This window comes from Macaca thibetana, chromosome 17, assembly GCF_024542745.1.
Source record: "Macaca thibetana thibetana isolate TM-01 chromosome 17, ASM2454274v1, whole genome shotgun sequence".
NCBI classification, from domain to species: Eukaryota; Metazoa; Chordata; class Mammalia; order Primates; family Cercopithecidae; genus Macaca; species Macaca thibetana.
Genome location: NC_065594.1, coordinates 11417606 through 11438517, shown reverse-complemented (window position 1 = coordinate 11438517; position 20912 = coordinate 11417606). Strand labels below are relative to the sequence as shown.

The 20912-nt window shown below is 41.8% G+C and overlaps 1 protein-coding gene across 1 annotated transcript in view; it reads right to left on the bottom strand.

The window, feature by feature from the left end:
* The window catches only part of BRCA2 (BRCA2 DNA repair associated), a 98015-nt gene that overhangs the window by 46564 nt on the left and 30539 nt on the right, over positions 1-20912 (bottom strand). The window contains exons 13-16 of the mRNA XM_050766802.1: positions 18078-18147; positions 4990-5417; positions 3637-3818; positions 2323-2510 (exon numbers count right to left, since the gene is read on the bottom strand). Of these exons, the coding sequence (XP_050622759.1) occupies positions 2323-2510; positions 3637-3818; positions 4990-5417; positions 18078-18147 (868 nt within the window). The remainder of the gene's footprint in view (positions 1-2322; positions 2511-3636; positions 3819-4989; positions 5418-18077; positions 18148-20912) is intronic.

Below are 20912 nucleotides of genomic sequence, written 5' to 3'. Positions count from 1 at the left end.
CAGTGAAGCCTTCCTAATTACTTATTAGACTAAACATCGCATCTCCTTGCCCAACTTTCTCTGACACCTTTCCAGCTTTATCTATCTTTATAGTATGTATCTTCTTCTAACATACTGTACAATTCACTTACTTTTCAACATTTTCTATGCCTTCCACGCCCACTAGAATGTATGACTCATCAGGACAGGGACTTTTTTGTTTTGCTTTATTATCCCTAGTACCCAGAATAGTACCTGACACATAGCAGGCGTTCAGTAGAGATTTGCTGAATTATCAGAAAAAACTAACGAGAGCTTCCACATTCCCACTTGACTACAGGGCAATCATTAACTTTTACCTTATGCAGTCTATTTAGTATGAGAAAATAATGCAACTGTTTAACCTACTTTTCTTACTGGAATCTATAAGCAGATGTTTGTTATATAAGATACGCAAGACGTAAACAATATTTGTTTTTGAAAGTTAAAACAAAATTCAGGAAAAAAAGTTTTACCACTTTTCCAAAACTATAAATTTTGGAAAAATGTACAGAAATTTAAAAATAAGGATGCTGAGGAAATAAATCCCATCTTTTGCCACTGGCATAATGTAATATATCTCTGATAACAAAAAGCTTTAAATTATGTTTCTGTAAAAATTACAATAAAAAGAGGTTATGCAGTTTCTAAATTGTTGCTGTTTTAGGGCTCTGAGATTTTCTAGTTATTTAGAATTATTGATATTCAAGTATTTGTTTAACTTTTAGTGTTTATTTATATTTTGTATCTACTAAAATACACAATGAAAGAAAACATGAAGTAAGTGGGTGTCGGGGGAGGAATCTATCATAAGGCCATTTTGAATTTAACTTCCTTTATTTTTATTTTTTTCTTGAGACAGAGTCTTACTCTGTCACCCAGGCTGCAGTGCAGTGGTGCGATTTCAGCTCACTGCAACCTCTGCCTCCTGGGTTCAAACGATTCTCCTGCCTCAGCCTCCCGAGTAGGTGGGATTACAGGCACATGCCACCACGCCCAGCTAATTTTTGTATTTTTAGTAGAGACAGGGTTTTGCCATGTTGGCCAGGCTGGTTTCAAACACCTGACCTCAGGTGATCTGCCCATCTCAATCTCCCAAAGTGGGATTATAGGTGTGAGTCACCACACCTGGCCTTTTTTGGAACAGGGTCTTGCTTTGTCACCCAGGCTGGAGTGCAATGGCCCAACTTCAGCTCGCCACAACCTCTGCCTCCCAGGCTCAAGCCATCCACCTCAGTCAGCCTTCCAAGTAGCTGGCACTACAAGTACATGTGGGGCAATTTTTTTTTTTTTTTTGTCTGAGACAGAGTCTTGCTCTGTTGCCCAGGCTGGAGTACAGTGGAGTGGTCTTGGCTCACTGCAACCTCCACCTACTGGGCTCAAATGATTCTCCTGCCTCAGCCTCCCAAGTAGCTGGGATTACGGGCGTGCCTCACCACACCCGGCTAATTTTTGTATTTTTAGTAGAGCTGGGGTTTCACCATGTTGGCCAGGCTGGTCTCAAACTCCTGACCCTCAGGTAATCAGCCCATCTTGGCCTCCCGAAGTGTTGGGACTATAGGCGTGAGCCAGCATGCCTGGGTAGGCAAATTTTTTAATTTGGTTGTAGAGGTGGGTTTTCACCATGTTGCCCAGGCTGGTCTCAAACTCCTGTGCTCAAGAGATCTGCCCACCTCAGTCTCCCAAAGTGCGGAGATTACAGGCATGAGCCACCATGCCTGGCCCTCAAATTTAACTTTTTTTTTTTTTTTTTTTTTGAGATGGAGTCTCACTCTTATCACCCAGGCTGGAGTGTGGTGGCATGATCTTGGGTCACTGCAACCTCTGCCTCCCGGGTTCAAGTGATTCTCCTGCCTCAGCCTCCTGAGTAGCCGGGATTACAGGTGCCTGCCACCATGCCCAGATAATTTTTGTACTTTTAGTAGACATGGGATTTCGCCATGTTGGCCAGGCTGGTCTCAAACTGCTGACCTCAGGTGATCCACCTGCCTCGGCCTCCCAAAGTGCTGGGATTACAGGCGTAAGCCACTGCACCCGGCCAAATTTAACTTTATAAATTGGCCTTTATTTATAAATGCATAAGAAAAATGTCCCAAATCAAGCCAATCCAGTTCATTAAACCCCAGGACAAACGGCACTTTTCAAAAGACTTCAACAGAATGCTTAACCGTAATGCACTTAAAATGATTAAATGCATAAAAATTCGATTTCTAGCCAACTTTTTAGTTCGATAGACAGTTAAGAGAAGCAAGAGGGATGAGGGAATACATAAAAGTTAACACACAATCTTTTTGCATAGAGTACCTATAAAATTCTTCTTTTCCAGCCTTTCCATCATTGGAGGGTATGAGCCATCCACCATCAGCCAACTGTATTCCTTTTCCAGCCCATAAACTTTCCTTACCAAAATAATCTTGAGTGTAAAACTGAAAAGACTCTGCATTTTTGCTGTTAATTTTTATGCAATGTTTAGAAACGCCATACATATACAGCTACACAAACACACACACAAAATGAAAAATAATTTAAAATAAACATGTATCAAGCAATAAAAACAATTATAACAAACCAAAACTGAATTTACCAAAAATTTTCATTAACTACTAGAATATTCACTACGAAAACATTTTACTTACTAGAAACTAAAAATTTTAACGTAATATAAATGATCCATACATTCCACAGTCTGCTGTACCTTTTCCACCCCCTGTGTTTACACCTCCTGTTAAATCTGCCATAGGAAGGTACTGTGAGGATAAAAAAACGTAATGTTTTACAAAATCTCTTAAGTTCAAAAACTTAGATGGGAAACAAAAGGGAAAAGTGTAAGTATTTTAGGGAATGTGACCTCAGGTGATCAGATTTGTACACAGGCAAGGCTTACTTTCAAACTGCTTCCTTTCACCCCAGGATATCTAAACCAAAGTGTCTTTTTGTTTGTTCAGAGTTTGACTCTGGAGTCAGACTCTTTGCTTTGGAATCATAGCTCTTCCCCTTACTAGTTAAGTGACTCTGGGGCAGTTATTTAACCCTCTCTATGCTTCAGTTCTCTTATTTGCAAAATGGAAACAAAATAACAGTGTCTTTCTTTCAAGGTGACTATAAGGATTAAGCAAGATATACTTAATGCGTGTGAAGTGCTTAGAAGAGCACCTCACACCTAGAAAATGCTCAAAGTTAGCCATTAATGTCATCAATATTATTTTCACCTCTCCACTGCCTAAAATTCTACTAGATAGTACTGGCTTAAGGAGAATCCTCTTTTGAAAATATAAATAGCTCATAGAAGGTTCAGGGCTATCAGTTATTCATATTTGAATATCACTAAAACTACTTTTCTCTAACACCTAGCTGAAAGCATTTACAATGATAAAGTAAGATTTGAAGGGGGAAAAGAAATAGTAATTTGGAAGCACAGATCACTTTAGTAGGATGAGGAAGGCCTAGCAAGGGGCCAGAGGCTGCCACTGTAGGCTAATTAGGAAATATGATGATTTCATTCATCCATTCCTGCACTAATGTGTTCATTCTTTAAACAAAGCCATTTGTAGATACTAGTTAATGAAACAAAATTACACTCTGTCATAAAAGCCATCAGTATTGTAGACAAACACATACCTGTTTATGAGAACAGGCAGAGGGAACTTGGCCTCCTACTGCTGCTTTCAGAGAGATTCGAGGCAGAGTGGATGTTTTTGCAAGATACAGACTGCCTGGTTGTGGAAAGATGCATTGCCTTTGTTTCTTCTTAATTCGCATATCCTGTATATCTCTGGCATTCTGAAGACTTGTAATTAAATCTATTAAAGAATACATACTTAGCAAAAATAAAATTGAAACTTAAAAAGCATAACCCCTGGCAGGGCACAGTGGCTCAGGCCTGTAATTCCAGCACTTTGGGAGGCTGAGGCGGGCAGATCACCTGAAGTCGGGAGGTCAAGACCAGCCTGACCAAAATGGAGAAATCCCGTCCCTACTTAAAAAAAAAAAAAAATACACAAGTTGCCGGGTGTGGCGGCACATGCCTGTAATCCCAGCTACTCGGGAGGCTGAGGCAGGAGAATCACTTGAATCCGGGAGGTGGAGGTTGCAGTGAGCTGAGGTCGACCACTGCACTCCAGCCTGGGCAACAAGAGCAAAAAGCTGAGATCCGGCCACAGCACTCCAGCCTGGGTGACAGAGCGAGACTCCGTCTCAAAAAAAAAAAAAAAAAAAAAAAAAAAAAGAAAAAAAAAGCACAACTCCTAGCTTTATAAAATTATACATATCAATTTCCTTGAAGTTTACATGCTCTCCTTTTCTCTAAAAAGGGTAACCCTTTTAATTCTTCATAAATGAAAGGATGTTTCAACTTGTAAAGCTGTATAAACATAAATATCTTTACTATTTTTATCTCTTTTTGAGACGGAGTTTTTCACTTGTTGCCTAGTCTGGAGTACAATGCCACGATCTCGGCACACTGCAACCTCTGCCTCCCGAGTTCAAGGGATTCTCCTGTGTCACCCTCCCAAGTAGCTGGGATTACAGGTGCCCGCCACCATGCCAGCTGATTTTTTTTTTTTTGTATTTTTAGTAGAGACGGGGTTTCACCATGTTGGCCAGGCTGGCCTTGAACTCCTGACCTCAGGTGATCCACCTGCCTTGGTCTCCCAAAATGCTGGGATTATAGGCATCCTGGCCCTATTTTTATCTCATTTTTAAAAGAAAATTAGTAGTATGATAGAAAATATATTCCAGTAACAGCAGTCCTAGATTGTATGTCTAATTTTTTTTAACAAGTCCACAAGTAGTTATCTTTGAGAGAAACATTAGAATAATTTAAACCTAATCTTTGGATTTAGAAAATCTAAAGCATTAAAAAGAGTTTTAAAATTATCACCACCAAAGATGGAAAACCATCAGGACATTATTTAATAAGGGAAATATCTAACTGAAAGGCAAAAATTCATCACACAAATTGTCATACAATACCTAAAGGTTCTTCTTCACACTTTGTGAAAATTACAGTTGCTGCTTGATTGGAGTTGTTTTTGTTAAACTGATGAATCTCATTGTCATTAATCTTATTTTTACTATCACCAGAGCCATGTCCATCAATGTTTTGTTTTTGTTTGTTTTCCTCCAAGTTAATATTCCTAACACACTGTTCATCTCTGTGAAAATGTGATTTAGTTTTAAAAGGTGGAATAAAGACTTTGGTTGGTTTGCCTGTAGTAATCAAGTGTCTCATTTTTTCATTTCTTGTAGCAGAAACTTGATAAAATGGATGTCCTGAAACTGCTAAATTGCTTGAAGATTTTTCCAAAGTCAGATGTTCATACAAATGAGATTTAGACAGAAATTCTTGACCAGGTCCAGTAAAATTTGGATTCTGTATCTCTTGACGTTCCTTAGTTGTGCTTCAATGGGGAGAAAATATTTAAGTTTATTGACTAGTACACATACAAATATTTAGGAATATGCCTTTTCTGCGGACCCTCATTTGCTACATGGTGATCCTATTCTGGTAACTGTTTTGCATTCATCATGGTTGCCATTCCAAAACAATACCACTTTTCAAGGCTATAACCGTTTCTCACACACTCATTCCTAGCCTTTGACTTTACAATCTACCTCACATAACACATAATAGAAGAGAGTCTGTGAACTGTGGACCCTCTCAGTGTGTCCCCTCCAATTCCATCATAGTACTGCTTACCTCCTTCACCAGGGAAATGTCTACCCATCCTCTTCTCTCACCTTCACATCTTCACCTGAACTCTCTACCCCGCCTAATACCTCAGTCTCCACAGGAGACCCCCTCTTTCAATTATCCTGCCTCACTCTCTTTTCTCTCTTCTACCTATGTATACCTTTTTAAAAGTGTCCTTTTCATTTAGCCCAAAAGTCTTGCCTACCTTTAAAACTCTTATTTTCTCACTCGCCTTTATCTCTGCCTCAAGCTAATACTCACTGTTACCTATACTCCACAGTCAACCTTCTTCAATAGGTAATGTAGCTATTTTCACTTCCTCAATTTCTACTCAATAAACTCTCATTTCTCCCACTACTCTACAGAAACTGTTCTCAATAAAGTTGTTAATGACCTCCCAGATGCACATGAGATACATACAAACTCACTCTACTCAACTTTCCTGACAGCTATAACGGTTTACATTTTCCTTCTTTTAAATTTCTCACCATCACTGTACCTCTTTCATCTTTTACTGGTCTTACCTCTTCCTGATTCCTAAAAAAAGTCTCCAAAGTTGGATGTCTTCCTTAGACACTTTCCCTCACTAATGTGAGTCATTTCCATTGCTTAAATTATCACCTAACAATGAAAATATCCTTTATCCTCATGCTCGACTTTCCCCTAGGGTTGTTCCTACATTTTACACTACGTATAGCATCAGACATCTGTACCTTGATGTTTCATACTCATTTCAAACTCAATATGTCCAAAAGTAATCACCTTTCTCAGCATACATGCTCTTCTTAATACTTGACATCTTGCTGAAAACCCCAGATTTCCTTTTACCAAACCCTGAACACCTGGAACTTGAAGTTATTCCTTTAGTTATCCATTCATCTATCCATCAACTATTTAATGAATTCCTACCAGGTGCCAGACATTGTTTTGCTGAGGAACACAGTTAACAAAATTTTGTTTTTGCATGTACATTTCAATGGAAGAAAACAGACAAATATGTCAATTGGCCTAGACATAAGTGTTCCTGGAGCAAGGAAAACAAGGGGAACATTAGAAGGTGATACTGGAAAAATAGCAAAGCAGCCAGATCATCAAGAATCTGCACACCATGACAAGGGCTTTTAGTCTCTACTCTGAGATGGCACACCATGGAATAGTTCTGAGTAAAGAAATGACATAGGCCGGGCGCGGTGGCTCAAGCCTGTAATCCCAGCACTTTGGGAGGCCGAGACAGTCGGATCACGAGGTCAGGAGATCGAGACCATCCTGGCGAACACGGTGAAACCCCGTCTCTGCTAAAAAATACAAAAAAACTAGCGGGGCGAGGTGGCGGGCGCCTGTAGTCCCAGCTACTCGGGAGGCTGAGGCGGGAGAATGGCGTAAACCCGGGAGGCGGAGCTTGCAGTAAGCTGAGATCCGGCCACTACACTCCAGCCTGGGCGACAGAGCCAGACTCCATCTCAAAAAAAAAAAAAAAAAAAAAAAAAAAAAAAAAGAAATGACATAATCTGTCTTATGTTTAAAAGGATCCCCTGGCTTCTTTGATGAGAATCCATTGTATATTGAGGAGTAGGGAGGTAAGCAGGGGGACCAGTTCCACTGAAAGGACTGACTGGAGTGGGTTCAGGAGAGTACTCAAAGAGAAGAAGTGAAAAGAGTAGGGTCAATTCTAATGAGTTGGGCTTTAAGAGAAGCAAGAAAATGGACTGGTGAGATTAGTTTAGCAAGGCTCTTCTTTTTAAGAGGTGAGATGTACAACAACTGCTTAGGGTGATGAGAACAATCTATTAGGAAAAAATCAATGATGCAGGAGAGAGAGAAGACAATTGGACTGATTTCTTCAAACAGGTGATCTAGGTGAGATCTAATGCACAAGAGTGAATAAACCTTCTATCCCCAAACTTGTACTGATTGTTCTCTTTTAATCCTTTCTTTTTAAATATTCAGAATATTTTTAGTATAAGGAGTTTGCCTTGTAGGTTATGCTCAAGATGTCTATTTAAATGTAATTGGAAATAATTTGCCAGTCTCAACTTATCACTATCTGGCCAAATCTACTGAATTTATCTCTTAATCATTCTCTACCCTCTACTCTACCTCCTTTGCTAGGTTAAGACCTGTACTTCCTTACTAATCTCCTTGCAACAGTTTTGCTTTGGTCTACTTCTAAAACACCAATCTTATTTTGTTCCTCTTGTCAGAAACTTCCAAAGACAGCCTATCACCTATCTAGGTTTCAACTTATCAGAAATGACATACAGGAAGCTTCCTACTTGGTCCTAACCTCCCCATTTCTTTTTGTTTCCCTCTGTCCCCCAACCAAATTCCAAGATTTGGAATGCCCTCTTTAACCAAGCATTCTTTACATTCTGTCTGAAGTACTTTTCCCATTGAGCTTTCTGTCATGTAATTAGCTGACAATTTTTCTATGTTCTTACATCACTTTTTTACATCTATTTTAGAATTTATATTACATTATAATTCTTGCTTTCATGTCTGGTTCCCAGGCTAGCAATCTGAGTTAGACTTATTTATCTTTATATCCATCACTATAGTATATACTAGGTAGTTTGAGCAGGTACTTTAACAAATGTTTGCTAAATACATCAAACTATTCTCCCATTTTACACATAAATTAGGCTAATATACAGGTAAATAACTAGGTATTTCCTTTCTTATTTAATACAACTGTTTGATAAAAAAGAAATGAAAAAAAAAATCACCTGGCTTTCTACATATGTATGTGCAGCCTGCTAAAAAACACATTCCAGAAATACAACTCAGTGACTTCAACAACTCCACAAGCAGGTGTTTTTGAAAAGGTAACATTAGGCCTGGTGCAGTGGCTCATGTCTGTAATCCCAGCACCTTGGGAGGCCAAGGTGGGCGGATCATGAGGTCAGGAGATTGAGACCAGGAGATTGAGACCATCCTGGATAACACGGTGAAACCCCGTCTCTACTAAAAATACAAAAAATTAGCCAGGCGTGGTGGCACGCGCATGTAATCCCAGCTACTTGGGAGGCTGAGGCAGGAGAGTCGCCATGAACCTGGGAGGCGGTGGCTGCAGTGAGCCAAGATCATGCCACTGCACTCCAGCCTGGGCAAGAGAGTGAGACTCCGTATCAAAAAAATAAAATAAATAAAATAAAATAAACGGTAACATTAAAATAATTTCAATATTTTTAGGCTTAAAAATTATCAGCTAGAAAAAATTTTGCAACTACTTTAAACAATTTTAGATGATTTTATATTTACATGTCTGATGTTTCTTCTTGACTTTTTCCCTTGAAGTACCCCTATAGAAAATGAAGATTTAGCTCTGTCAACACAACTTCTACTTTACTCCACACACGCACTCTTGCCTTTCATCTTCCTAAATTACGTATTTGATTCTATTGTGTCTGGAATTGGCTCCTTCCGGTGGGTTCTTGTGAAAGGAGCTGGGCACATTCCTCAGCCCCGGGCTCAAAACTCCCTGAGCCTAGCACAAACACATCCCATCCTCCCATCCCACCACCATATATCTCTCAAACTCCCTGAGCTCAGTACAAACACCACCTGGAAAGTCTCCGATAAGGAGACAGCCGTTCAAGGTTACTGAAAGCGCAGGAGCCAAAAGAATTTCTTTGTTCCCCTACAACTTTCGGGCTATAAAAAGCAAACGCTCGCATTGTTCGGGGCCCTCTTGTATACTGTGTAAAGGAGGGACCAAGTTCGAACTTGTAGTAAAGATCCTTGCCGCTTGGCTTTGACTCTGGACTCTGGTGGTCTTCTTTGGGGAACAAACAGTCTGGGCATAACATCTGGGGGCCCGTCCGGGATTCCCCAAGCCCACCAGACCCCTGGTCAACGGATCTGCTAGGATCGATCTACTGATAGGTGAGCTGGCTCGTCTCCGTTTGTCTGTCTGTGTCTGTGTGTCTGTTCTGAATCTGAATCTCTGACTCGCGAGGTCTGAAACTGAGGCTGGCACAGTCCTGGCGGACGCGCTATAGGACAGCCAGTGGAGACCGGTGGGAGACGTCCCCTGGCTCTCTTCTGATTTAAATTGCGATCTGAGTTGCCGGAGCAGGTTCGCGATCCGGGCAACAGTCTGAATCTGACCCCGGTCCCCGGGTGCGCGCCTGCTGTCTGAATCTGACCCCGGTCCCCGGGTGCGCGCCCGCTGTCTGAATTGCCCCGGTCCCCGGGTGCGCGCCCGCTGTCTGAATTGCCCCGGTCCCCGGGTGCGCGCCCGCTGTCTGAATTGCCCCGGTCCCCGGGTGCGCGCCCGCTGTCTGAATTGCCCCGGTCCCCGGGTGCGCGCCCGCTGTCTGAATTGCCCCGGTCCCCGGGTGCGCGCCCGCTGTCTGAATTGCCCCGGTCCCCGGGTGCGCGCTCGCTGTCTGAATTGCCCCGGTCCCCGGGCTCCCGGCTTCCGGCGCGCGCTCGCGGCCCCGGTCCCCGGGCTCCCGGCTTCCGGCGCGCGCTCGCGGCCCCGGTCCCCGGGCTCCCGGCTTCCGGCGCGCGCTCGCGGCCCCGGTCCCCGGGCTCCCGGCTTCCGGCGCGCGCTCGCGGCCCCGGTCCCCGGGCTCCCGGCTTCCAGCGCGGATTTCCTTTACAGGGATTCCAACCCACAACCTAATTCTAACCCACATTCCTTTACAAAAAGAGACATAGAAAGTGAGACTGGGGAGAAGAGAAAATAAGTGAGAGAGAGACCATAGAGATGGGAAAGGGAGAAAGTGAGAAGGGAAATCGGAAAGAGAAAGGGGAGAAAACGGCAGACGTGGAGAGTCAGAGAAAAAGACTGAGTATAAAGGAGAAAGGACACGGGATGACAGAGAGACAGAGAGAAAGCGCGCGCGAATGAGATAGAAACTTAAAGAAAAGACCCTGTAATATGTCAATCAAAGATTTAGACAGAAACGAAAAGATTAGAGAGAGAGATAGAGGGAGGGAGCAGGCGGAGGGGAGGCGGGCTCGCTGAAAGGGAAAGTAACTTTAAAAGGCTGGGGGGGGCGGACGCGAGGGCGCACTTCACGGACTAGGCCCCCCCCCCAGCCACCTGACTCCACGGTGGCTTTACCCCTTCGGGAAATAAAACCCCCAGATGACACAGGAATCCCCAAGCTCCAGTACTGGCCATTCTCCACCAGTGATCTGTATAACTAAAAGGCTCAAAGTGCTCGGTTTTCAGACAACCCCAAAGATTTACTGGCTTTACTGGATAGTGTCATGTTCACCCACCAGCCCATTTGAGATGATTGTCAGCAGCTCCTCCGAATCTTGTTTACCACGGAGGAGCGAGAGGGAATACAGGCCGGCGTAGGACTACAGCACGGCAGAAGGTAGGGGACGGCTACACCTTTATCGCCAGACTCTAATGGCAGGTCTCCGGGCAGCTGCTTGCAAGCCCACTAATTTGGCTAAAATATATTCTATTCGGCAAGAAAAGACAGAGAGCCCAGCCACCTACTTAAAAAATTAATAGAAACTTTTAGACAGTACACCCCCATAGATCCAGAGGCTCCAGAAAGTCAGACAGCTGTTGTAATGTCTTTCATAAATCAGGCAGCCCCAGATATTAAAAAAAACTCCAAAAACCAAAAGACTTGGAAGAAAAGCGGATTCAAAACCTCCTTCAGATAGCCCAGCAGGTTTATAATAACAGAGATACTCCAGAAAAAAGACAATTTAAGGCCACTAAAAAAATGACCAAGGTCCTGGCAGCAGTAGTACAGAAAGAACATCTACAGCCAGAGTACACCCAACCTAGGCGGCCCCCCCCAGGCATGATAATCTGAAAAAAGACCAATGTGCCTACTGCAAGGAGGCTGGCCACTGGGTAAGAGACTGCCTCGCTACTGCCCAACCCGGACCTGGACGCCCCACTCCATGACTGCACCGAGATACTAGCTCAGGTGCACGGAGTTCGAGAAGACCTGCAGGATCGCCCACTTCCTGACGCCGACCTCATCTGGTTCACTGATGGGAGCAGCTTCATGCATCAGGGCCAGAGGTACGCTGGAGCGGCAGTGACTTCAGAGACTAAGGTAATCTGGGCGGAACCCCTGCCCCCGGGGACATCGGCCCAGAAGGCCGAATTAATAGCGCTCACCCAAGCTCTTACCTTAGGGGCAGGGAAAAAGCTGACGGTATATACAGACAGCCGATATGCTTTTGCAACAGCACATATACATGGGGCCATTTACAGGGAGCGGGGGTTACTGACGGCTGAAGGAAAAGAAATAAAAAACAAGCAAGAAATCCTAGCCCTGCTAACAGCCCTATGGAGGCCAGAAAAGTTAGCCATTGTGCATTGCCCAGGGCATCAGAAACTAACTACTCCAACTGCTCAAGGCAACTTTCTGGCAGACCAAACTGCAAGAAAGGTGGCAAAGGCTCCCAGCCAACTCCTTGCACTCCAGCTCCCTGACCCGGGCCCCCGGGACTTGCCATATTTCCCTGATTATTCAGAACAAGATCTCCAGTGGATTGACAAGCTTCCCCTGAAACAGATCCAGAATGGGTGGTGGACTGATACTAATGACCAAACCATCCTACCAGAAAAATTAGGACAACAAATGTTAGAACACATCCACCGAACCACCCACCTGGGTGCTCGGCGGATGATAGACCTGATCAGACGCTCTAAGCTCAAATTCAGACATACAGCCGAGATGGCCAGCAACATCGTGACAAGTTGCAAAGTCTGCCAGCTTAACAACGCCTACCCCCAATCCCAGGCTGCAACGGGAACAAGGCTCAGGGGAACCAGGCCCGGTATCTACTGGGAAGTAGATTTTACTGAGATAAAGCCAGGAAAATACGGGTATCGGTACTTACTTGTCTTTGTAGATACTTTTTCAGGGTGGACTGAAGCATTCCCCACCAAGAAAGAGACTGCTCAGGTTTAGCAAAGAAAATCCTGGAAGATATCCTCCCCAGGTATGGCTTCCCCGTCCAGATAGGGTCAGATAATGGGCCGGCCTTCGTCGCTAAGGTAAGTCAGGATTTGGCTTCCATCCTTGGGGCAAATTGGAAACTACATTGCGCTTACAGGCCCCAGAGTTCAGGACAGGTAGAGAGAATGAATCGGACCTTAAAAGAGACCTTAACTAAATTGACTATGGAGACTGGCGCTAATTGGGTGGTCCTTCTCCCCTACGCTCTGTTCCGGGCCCGTAACACCCCTTACAGACTAGGCCTTACTCCTTATGAAATTATGTATGGCAGACCCCCACCCTTAGTTCCCGGCCTAAAAGATGATCTGCTCAAGTCCGAAACAGAAAATGTCTCTGAACTCTTGTTTTCCCTACAAGCCTTGCAGAAAATTCATCAAGAAATCTGGCCCAAGCTGAAGGAACTATATGAGACCGGTCCCCCGCCGACACCCCATCCGTACCAGCCGGGAGACTGGGTCCTGGTCAAGCGACACCGACAAGAGACCCTAGAACCCAGGTGGAAAGGACCACTCCAGGTACTCCTAACCACACCCACCGCCCTGAAGGTAGAAGGCATCGCATCGTGGATCCACTACACCCACGTCAAGCCAGTGGACCCAACCTCTGATCTTCTGGGACCAATCACGGCGGCGGCTGAAGCATCGGACACGTAGACTGTAGACAGAGCTAGGAACAACCCCTTAAAACTCACCCTGCGCCGGCAGCATAGCTCACTGCAAACATGCAGTTAGGTAGTCTAACCCTAACGTTAGTCGCCCTAGTGGCCGCTGGAGAAATCACAAAACCAGCTCATAATCCCTTTGTCTGGAGATTCTGGCTTTATGAAAACCGAACCCACCCTGGGCAACCTCATAAGCCCGGAAAATTATTGGCCAGTGCTGATTGCCCTTCCTCAGGGTGCAACAGCCCAATTCTACTAAATTTTACTGGTTTTCAAATAGCCAAACCTATGACACCAATAATATGCTTTGAGTTTGATCAGACTAAATACAATTGTAAACACTATTGGTGGCACCAAAATGCTGGCTGTCCTTATAACTATTGTAACATCCACAGACCCCGTTATTGGGGAGAGAGAAAACAGTTAGACCCTAAATGGCCCTTCTATCGTAGACGGGATAGAGACTTTCCATATACATGGATAGTTAGAGACCCCTGGAACTCCCGCTGGACCACACCTCAACATGGGGCTGTATACTACTCCCCCTCCTCCACATGGCCTAGCAGTCACCTCTATCTGTAGCGAGGCCTAGTGCAAGTACTGCCCCTGGTCCACGGGAATATCCAACGACAGGAAAACAGACTAACACAAGACTTACGTCCTTTCTCCTGGTTAAAGTTATTACAAGAAGGACTAGAACTTGCTAACCTTACAGGACTTCATAGCCTGTCTGGCTGCTTCCTGTGGGCCACTCTAGGGCGTCCACCGCTAACAGCTGTCCCTCTGCCATGGGGATCCTCTACCTTTGCCCAAGCTAACAACCTCCGAAACCTCTCGTATGCTCCTATCCTGAACGTGCCCCTATACCTAAACCCCAGTCAGGAGAAGTTTCCCTACTGTTTCTCAGGAACCAATTCCAGCCTCTGCAGCATCACTGCAACGCCCCCTAATATCACCTTAAGGGCTCCATCAGGCATATTCTTCTGGTGTAATGGAACCTTATCTAAGAACCTACCTAGTCCTTCTGTTAATAACCTACTATGTCTCCCTGTCACATTAGTTCCCCGGTTGACTCTACTAACTGCTGGCGAGTTCCTAGGGTATACCGGTAACTGGACTAGTGCTGTTATTCACCCAGACCCTAGACCAAGACCTGCACGAGCCATATTTCTCCCCCTCATTGCAGGAATCTCCCTCACCGCATCCTTCATTGCGGCCGGACTGGCGGGGGGAGCCCTAGGTCACACCCTCATAGAAAGTAACAAGTTATACCAACAATTTGCCGTTGCTATGGAGGAGTCGGCTGAGTCCCTTGCCTCCCTTCAGCGGCAGCTTACGTCCCTAGCTCAGGTAACCTTGCAAAACCGGAGGGCCCTAGACCTACTCACTGCAGAAAAAGGTGGTACATGTATATTTCTAAAAGAAGACTGTTGTTTCTACATAAATGAATCAGGACTTGTAGAGGACCGGGTCCAACAGTTACGCAAGTTAAGCACTGAAGTAAAAACACGGCAGTTTGCTTCAGCTGCAGACCAATGGTGGAATTCCTCTATGTTTTCTCTGTTAGCCCCCTTCCTTGGACCCCTGCTAAGTCTACTATTTCTGCTTACCGTAGGACCTTGTGCTGTTAACAGAATTTTACAATTTGTTAGGGAGAGATTTAACACCGTACAACTCATGGTCCTCAGAGCCCAATACCAACCTGTAAACGCTGAAACAGAATCAGACTTATAAGACCCAAGATTGGCTCTAAAGATACCTGAAAAGAAGGGGGGAATGAAAGGAGCTGGGCACATTCCTCAGCCCCAGGCTCAAAACTCCCTGAGCCTAGCACAAACACATCCCATCCTCCCATCCCACCACCATATATCTCTCAAACTCCCTGAGCTCAGTACAAACACCACCTGGAAAGTCTCCGATAAGGAGACAGCCGTTCAAGGTTACTGAAAGCGCAGGAGCCAAAAGAATTTCTTTGTTCCCCTACAACTTTCGGGCTATAAAAAGCAAACGCTCGCATTGTTCGGGGCCCTCTTGTATACTGTGTAAAGGAGGGACCAAGTTCGAACTTGTAGTAAAGATCCTTGCCGCTTGGCTTTGACTCTGGACTCTGGTGGTCTTCTTTGGGGAACAAACAGTCTGGGCATAACACTTGGTCTCACTAACTTCAAGAATGAAGCCACAGACCCTCACGATGGGTGTTACAGTTCTTAAAGATGGTGTGTCCGGAGTTTGTTCCTTCTGATGTTCAGATGTGTCCGGAGTTTCTTCTTTCTGGTGGGTTCGTGGTCTTGCTTGACTTCAGGAATGAAGCCACAGACCTACACAGTGAGTGCTACAGCTCATAAAGGTAGTGCGGACCTAAAGAGTGAGCAGCAGCAAGATTTATTGCCAAGAGAAAGAACAAAGCTTCCACAGCGTGAAAGGGGACCCGAGAGGGTTGCTGGGGCTGGCTTGGGTGGCCAGCTTTTATTCCCTTATTTGGCCCTGCCCACGTCCTGCTGATTGGTCCATTCTACAGAGTGCTGATTGGTCTGTTTTACACAGTGCTGACTGGTGCATTTACAAACCTTTAGCTAGACACAGAGGGCTGACTGGTGTGGTTTTTTACAGAGTGCTGTTTGGCGCATTTACAAACCTTTAGCTAGACACAGCGCTGATTGGTGTATTCACAATCCTTTAGCTAGACAGAAAAGTTCTCCAAGTCCTCACCTGACCCAGAAGCCAGCCAGCTTCCCCTCTCACTATCAATGTTCAACATTTACATTATGGCTAAGTCAGTATAAAGTATGTGTAGTATTAATGTGTAGTATATAAATAGTATATATCCTTTACAACTTTTGCTTTCTCAAGGTAATTTTTAAAATCTGCTTATTTTCTATGTACCTATTGTTTATTCACATCTAAACTCTTAGCTATATATATAAACCTCTTTTTATTCTGTTCACAAATTAAAGTTTTTAAAAAACCTTTTCTTCTCCTTGAATAATGTTTCTTCTAAGTTATTTTCATTAATTTGTTTTTGGGTATTTTATTTTTGCTTTTTCTGATGTCTCATAATCTTTGGATGTCTGTTTATACTTAAAAGTGAGGGACCAAAAGGCTGTTTGGAAGCACTTGGTACAAAGATGAACTTGACCGCAAGCTACACAGTAGCCTGATTAAATAGAAACTTCCAATAGTGAAAACTTAGCTATCTATATTCTGGAAGTTGGCCGGGCGCGGTGGCTCAAGCCTGTAATCCCAGCACTTTGGGAGGCCGAGACGGGTGGATCACGAGGTCAGGAGATCGAGACCATCCTGGCTAACACGGTGAAACCCCGTCTCTACTAAAAAAAAAAAAAAAAAAAAAAAATTTCTTTTTAAAATTTCTCTTCTACGCCTTCCTTCTCAAACTCTGTATTTTCAGATGATAGACCCACAGGATTAACTTTTCATACCTTTTTTCATTTTATTCTATATTCTGGGAACTTTCATGATTCTTATCTTCCATTATTTCTACTAATTAATTTGTGCTATCATATTTTTAATTTCTAAGAGCTTTTTATAGCAACTTGTTATTATTTTATGGCTGTTTTTTCTTTTCTTACCTGAGAATATTAGTAGGTTTTTATGAAGTTTTCAGAGTCTATTTCCTCTAGGTTCCTTTCTGTTATGGATTTTGTACTTTGGTGACTATGTTTCATAGTAGCTTTCTTCCAATGACTAGTTATCTTTGACTATCTTTTCTTATTTAAATGTGAAGCACTTAATAGCTTCCTGGAAGCTCTATGCATGTCAACAGTTAGCTTCATGGTCTGATGACTGGCTATACTATTTCATCTGAGTATCCTCAACTATCAGTATTTTTTGGTCTTTTCTATTGGGTCAGGCATATTCCCCAGAAAAAAAAAATTTTCCATTCTCATGCCTAAAGGGCCTGCCTGCCAGCATTTGGGAACCAAGTGTGGGAAGGAGCTAGGTCTCACTGCTTGACATACAGATTTGTATCTGATGTTTCATTTTAGTATCTTTCCCTCAATTGTGCCTTGTGTCTCCTCCCTCCAGCCCACCTTCAGTTCAGAATCCTCTCAATTCATCTTTTTGAAAAAACAAATGTCTGATTTCCTGGAGGAAGAAAGATAACCGCCTATTTGCAGTGGGGGAGGAAATACAGTCATTTCTTAAAAAGAATTTCAACTAATCTTCCTATTCTACTTCACCTTCAGAAGTACATGTTGCTGCCAATTTGAATCTTTCTCAGGTTTTTAGGGGAAAGCATCTCTGTTTGCTCTAGGGTCAGGTTTTAGCTTTCCCATGCTTACTAAATCCTTCATGTTTTTGGTTTCCAAACTTTTGTTGTTGTTTCTTCTGGTCATTGTCCTTGGGAATTACACATTAAAAAAATTATCTTAGTACTTTTCGAAAGGTTTAGAGAGGAGAGGTAAAAGAATATTTTTAATATTTGCAATCTTTTTGTTAATTGACTTCGAGCAATTTCCTTAATTCCTTCCAACCTTAGTAATTCATCAATAAAATTAGAATAAAATCTGTCTACTTTTTACAAAAGCTGCCATAAAATTAAAAAATAAAATAATGATATGAACAGCACTATAAAATACTACCAAAGTACAGAATTATTTCATCCTGATGCAGGTTTTCAAAAAGGGAAATGTTAACTTCTTAATATTAGTGTCATTATTTTTAGAAATGTTCATTTATAAAAATGAGACTTTTCTCATACTATATTAGGATTTAGAAAAATTTAAACATGCCTTACCAAAAGGGTACACAGGTAATCGGCTCTAAAGAAACGTGATGCATAAACAATCTTCGATCTTTTATTGTGCCTAGGAAACAATTATTTTATATTACATATTAGTTAAAATCTAAGAGAATATCCATGTTACTGTACTTACACAAAAAATTTGAGACAATTACAGACTTCCAAATTTTCAGTGAATGGATGTTCAATAAATGATAACTATGAAAATAAATTGCTGATTCACAAATTGATAGTGACTATGCACCAAATAACTCACAGTACAAGCATACAACAGAAATCAGTATACATTTAGTCAGCTGATGTTAACCATAATAACTCAAAGGTGTTAGCTAATTTCTGATGCAAATGCAAAATTTAAAATTTACTCTTTGAAGGTTTAAAAGCTAAGCTTTAGATATTGTTCATTCTCAGTGTGTAACTTGTACCTAATTAAATCTTCAATAAGTCCACTAGTTGGAAATTGGTTGAATAAACTAGGATACACTGATACAGCCAGATGATCAACTACTATGTAACCATAAAAAAGAATGAGGAAGATCTCTATATACTCATTAAGGAGTTATCTCCAAATAATTCTTAAGTAAACAACAACCAATAAACAAAGTGGAAAATGGTGTATATACTGTACCTTTTGAGTAAGAAAGGGTAATGAGAATATATATGTATATATTTGCTTATTTTTATTAAAAAGAATCTTGGAAAAAAAACACTAAAAAAGATTACGTACAGAAAGCAAGAGGTGGGTGAATAAAAACTCTAAGTATACCTTTTTGTAGTTCTGATGAATGAACTATGTCATGTTTTATTTATTCAAATGTAAAATTAAATAAAAAAAGACAAATCCTAAAATTGAAAACAAATGGAAAAAAAGGAATCTGACCTAACTATCAAATTGGTAACCACATCCAGAAGAATTATTTTGAGTGACATTTGAACACGGTATTTTGACTACACATCCTTAATAATATATGGGTTGAGTATCCCTAACCTGAAAATCCAAAATGCTCCCAAATCTGAAACTTTTTGAATGCCAACATGAGGCCAGTAGAAAATTCCACATCTGACCTCATGTGACAGGTCACAGTTTAAACTGTCTCATGCAAAAATTACTTAAAATATTGTATAAAATTACATTTAAGTTATATGTAAAAGGTTTATGAAACTTAAATAAATTTCATGTTTAGACTTGAGTCCTATCCCCAGATATCTCATTATGTATTGTATATGTAAGCATTTTAAAATCTGAAAAAATCTGAAATCTGAAATAGTCCTGGTCCCAAGCATTTCAGATAGGGATACTCAACCTATATACTCTAAGGACAAAAATTGCAAAGAATTCTTACATTTTCCTAGTAGTTTTATTGTCAGTAGTTAATACTGACATTGTAAATTCAGATTATTATGTATATACTATAGGACAATGATTCTCAAGAAATAATCGGTGGAATCCTGTGAGGTACCTACAACCATTTTAGGGAATCCAAGCTGTCAAAACTGTCTTATTGGTAAGATGTTATGTATGTCCTTTTCACTGTTGATATTTGTACTGTTGGTGTATTATGATTGCATACTTCAGTGCGTTTCTCAAGAAAATACACTTAAATGATTGAGTTGTGAGCTGTACTAGCTTTTTTTTCATGAAATACCTTTTACTTGAAAGAATAACCAACAAACTATATAGTTTGTCAGACTTGGGTATTCGGTAGACGTCTTTTCAAAAATGAACGAAAATAAGCTTGTCAACTACAAGAAAAATAAGTGACAATACTTATTGCCAGGGGAAAAATTCAAGCGTTTAGATGAAAATTAGAATTTTTGGGAAGCTTGTATCCAGCTTTGTAAGCTTGACAGGTTTCTACTACTTAAACTTTTCTGATCAGTAATGGCATCAATGAAAGTGATTGTTTAATACTGCATAATAAAACTGTCAACTTTCGGAAGATCCACATAACTCAGTGAACTCATATCTTCCAAATGACCAATGCATAATATTACAAATTTTAACATTAATCAATTTACATTTCTAACATGGTAAATATCAATAGATATATTCCACATAAATGCGCTTTTGGGTCCTCAGTAATAAGAGTATAAAGATGTCCTCGATTGGGCACAGTGGCTCACTTCTGTAATCCCAGCACTTTGGGAGGCCAAGGCAGGTGGATCACCTGAGGTCAGGAGTTCAAGACTAGCCTAGCCAACATGGCGAAACCCCTTCTCTACTGACAATATAAAAATTAGCCAGGTGTGGTGGCACACACCTGTAATCCCAGCTACTCGGGAGGCTGAGGCAGGAGAATCTCTTGAACCCAGGAGGTGGAAGTAGAGGTCAGCTGAGATCGTGTCACTGCACTCCAGCCTGGGCAACAAGAGCAAAACTCCATCTCAAAAAAATAAAAATAAAAAATATGAGGATCAAATAAAGAGTGAATATCTACTGGCTCAAAATAATTCCACAAGCAAGTTATATTTCATGCAACAGTAGCACTGTTAGAATACATCTTCCATTTACTTCTTTGTAGGACTATGTCAAAACCAATTCCTTCAGAAACACACAATTTGTCTATGTGCTTTATACTACCTAATGCCATTCTTTCAATACCTTGAGAGGAGTTATATCTTATACAGCCTCTAAAGACAGCTTATCAAGTAATAATACAGTAAAAATTACCCTACCAATTACTTATACATCTCAAAAAAAAAAAAAAAAAAAAAAAAAAAACAAACCAGTAAACATTGTTTTAATTTTCAACTCTCTTCAGAATTCTTGTGCACACTAAAGGTTGGAGAACAAGTTGGATGAAAAACAAAAACAAAAAAACAGAAATA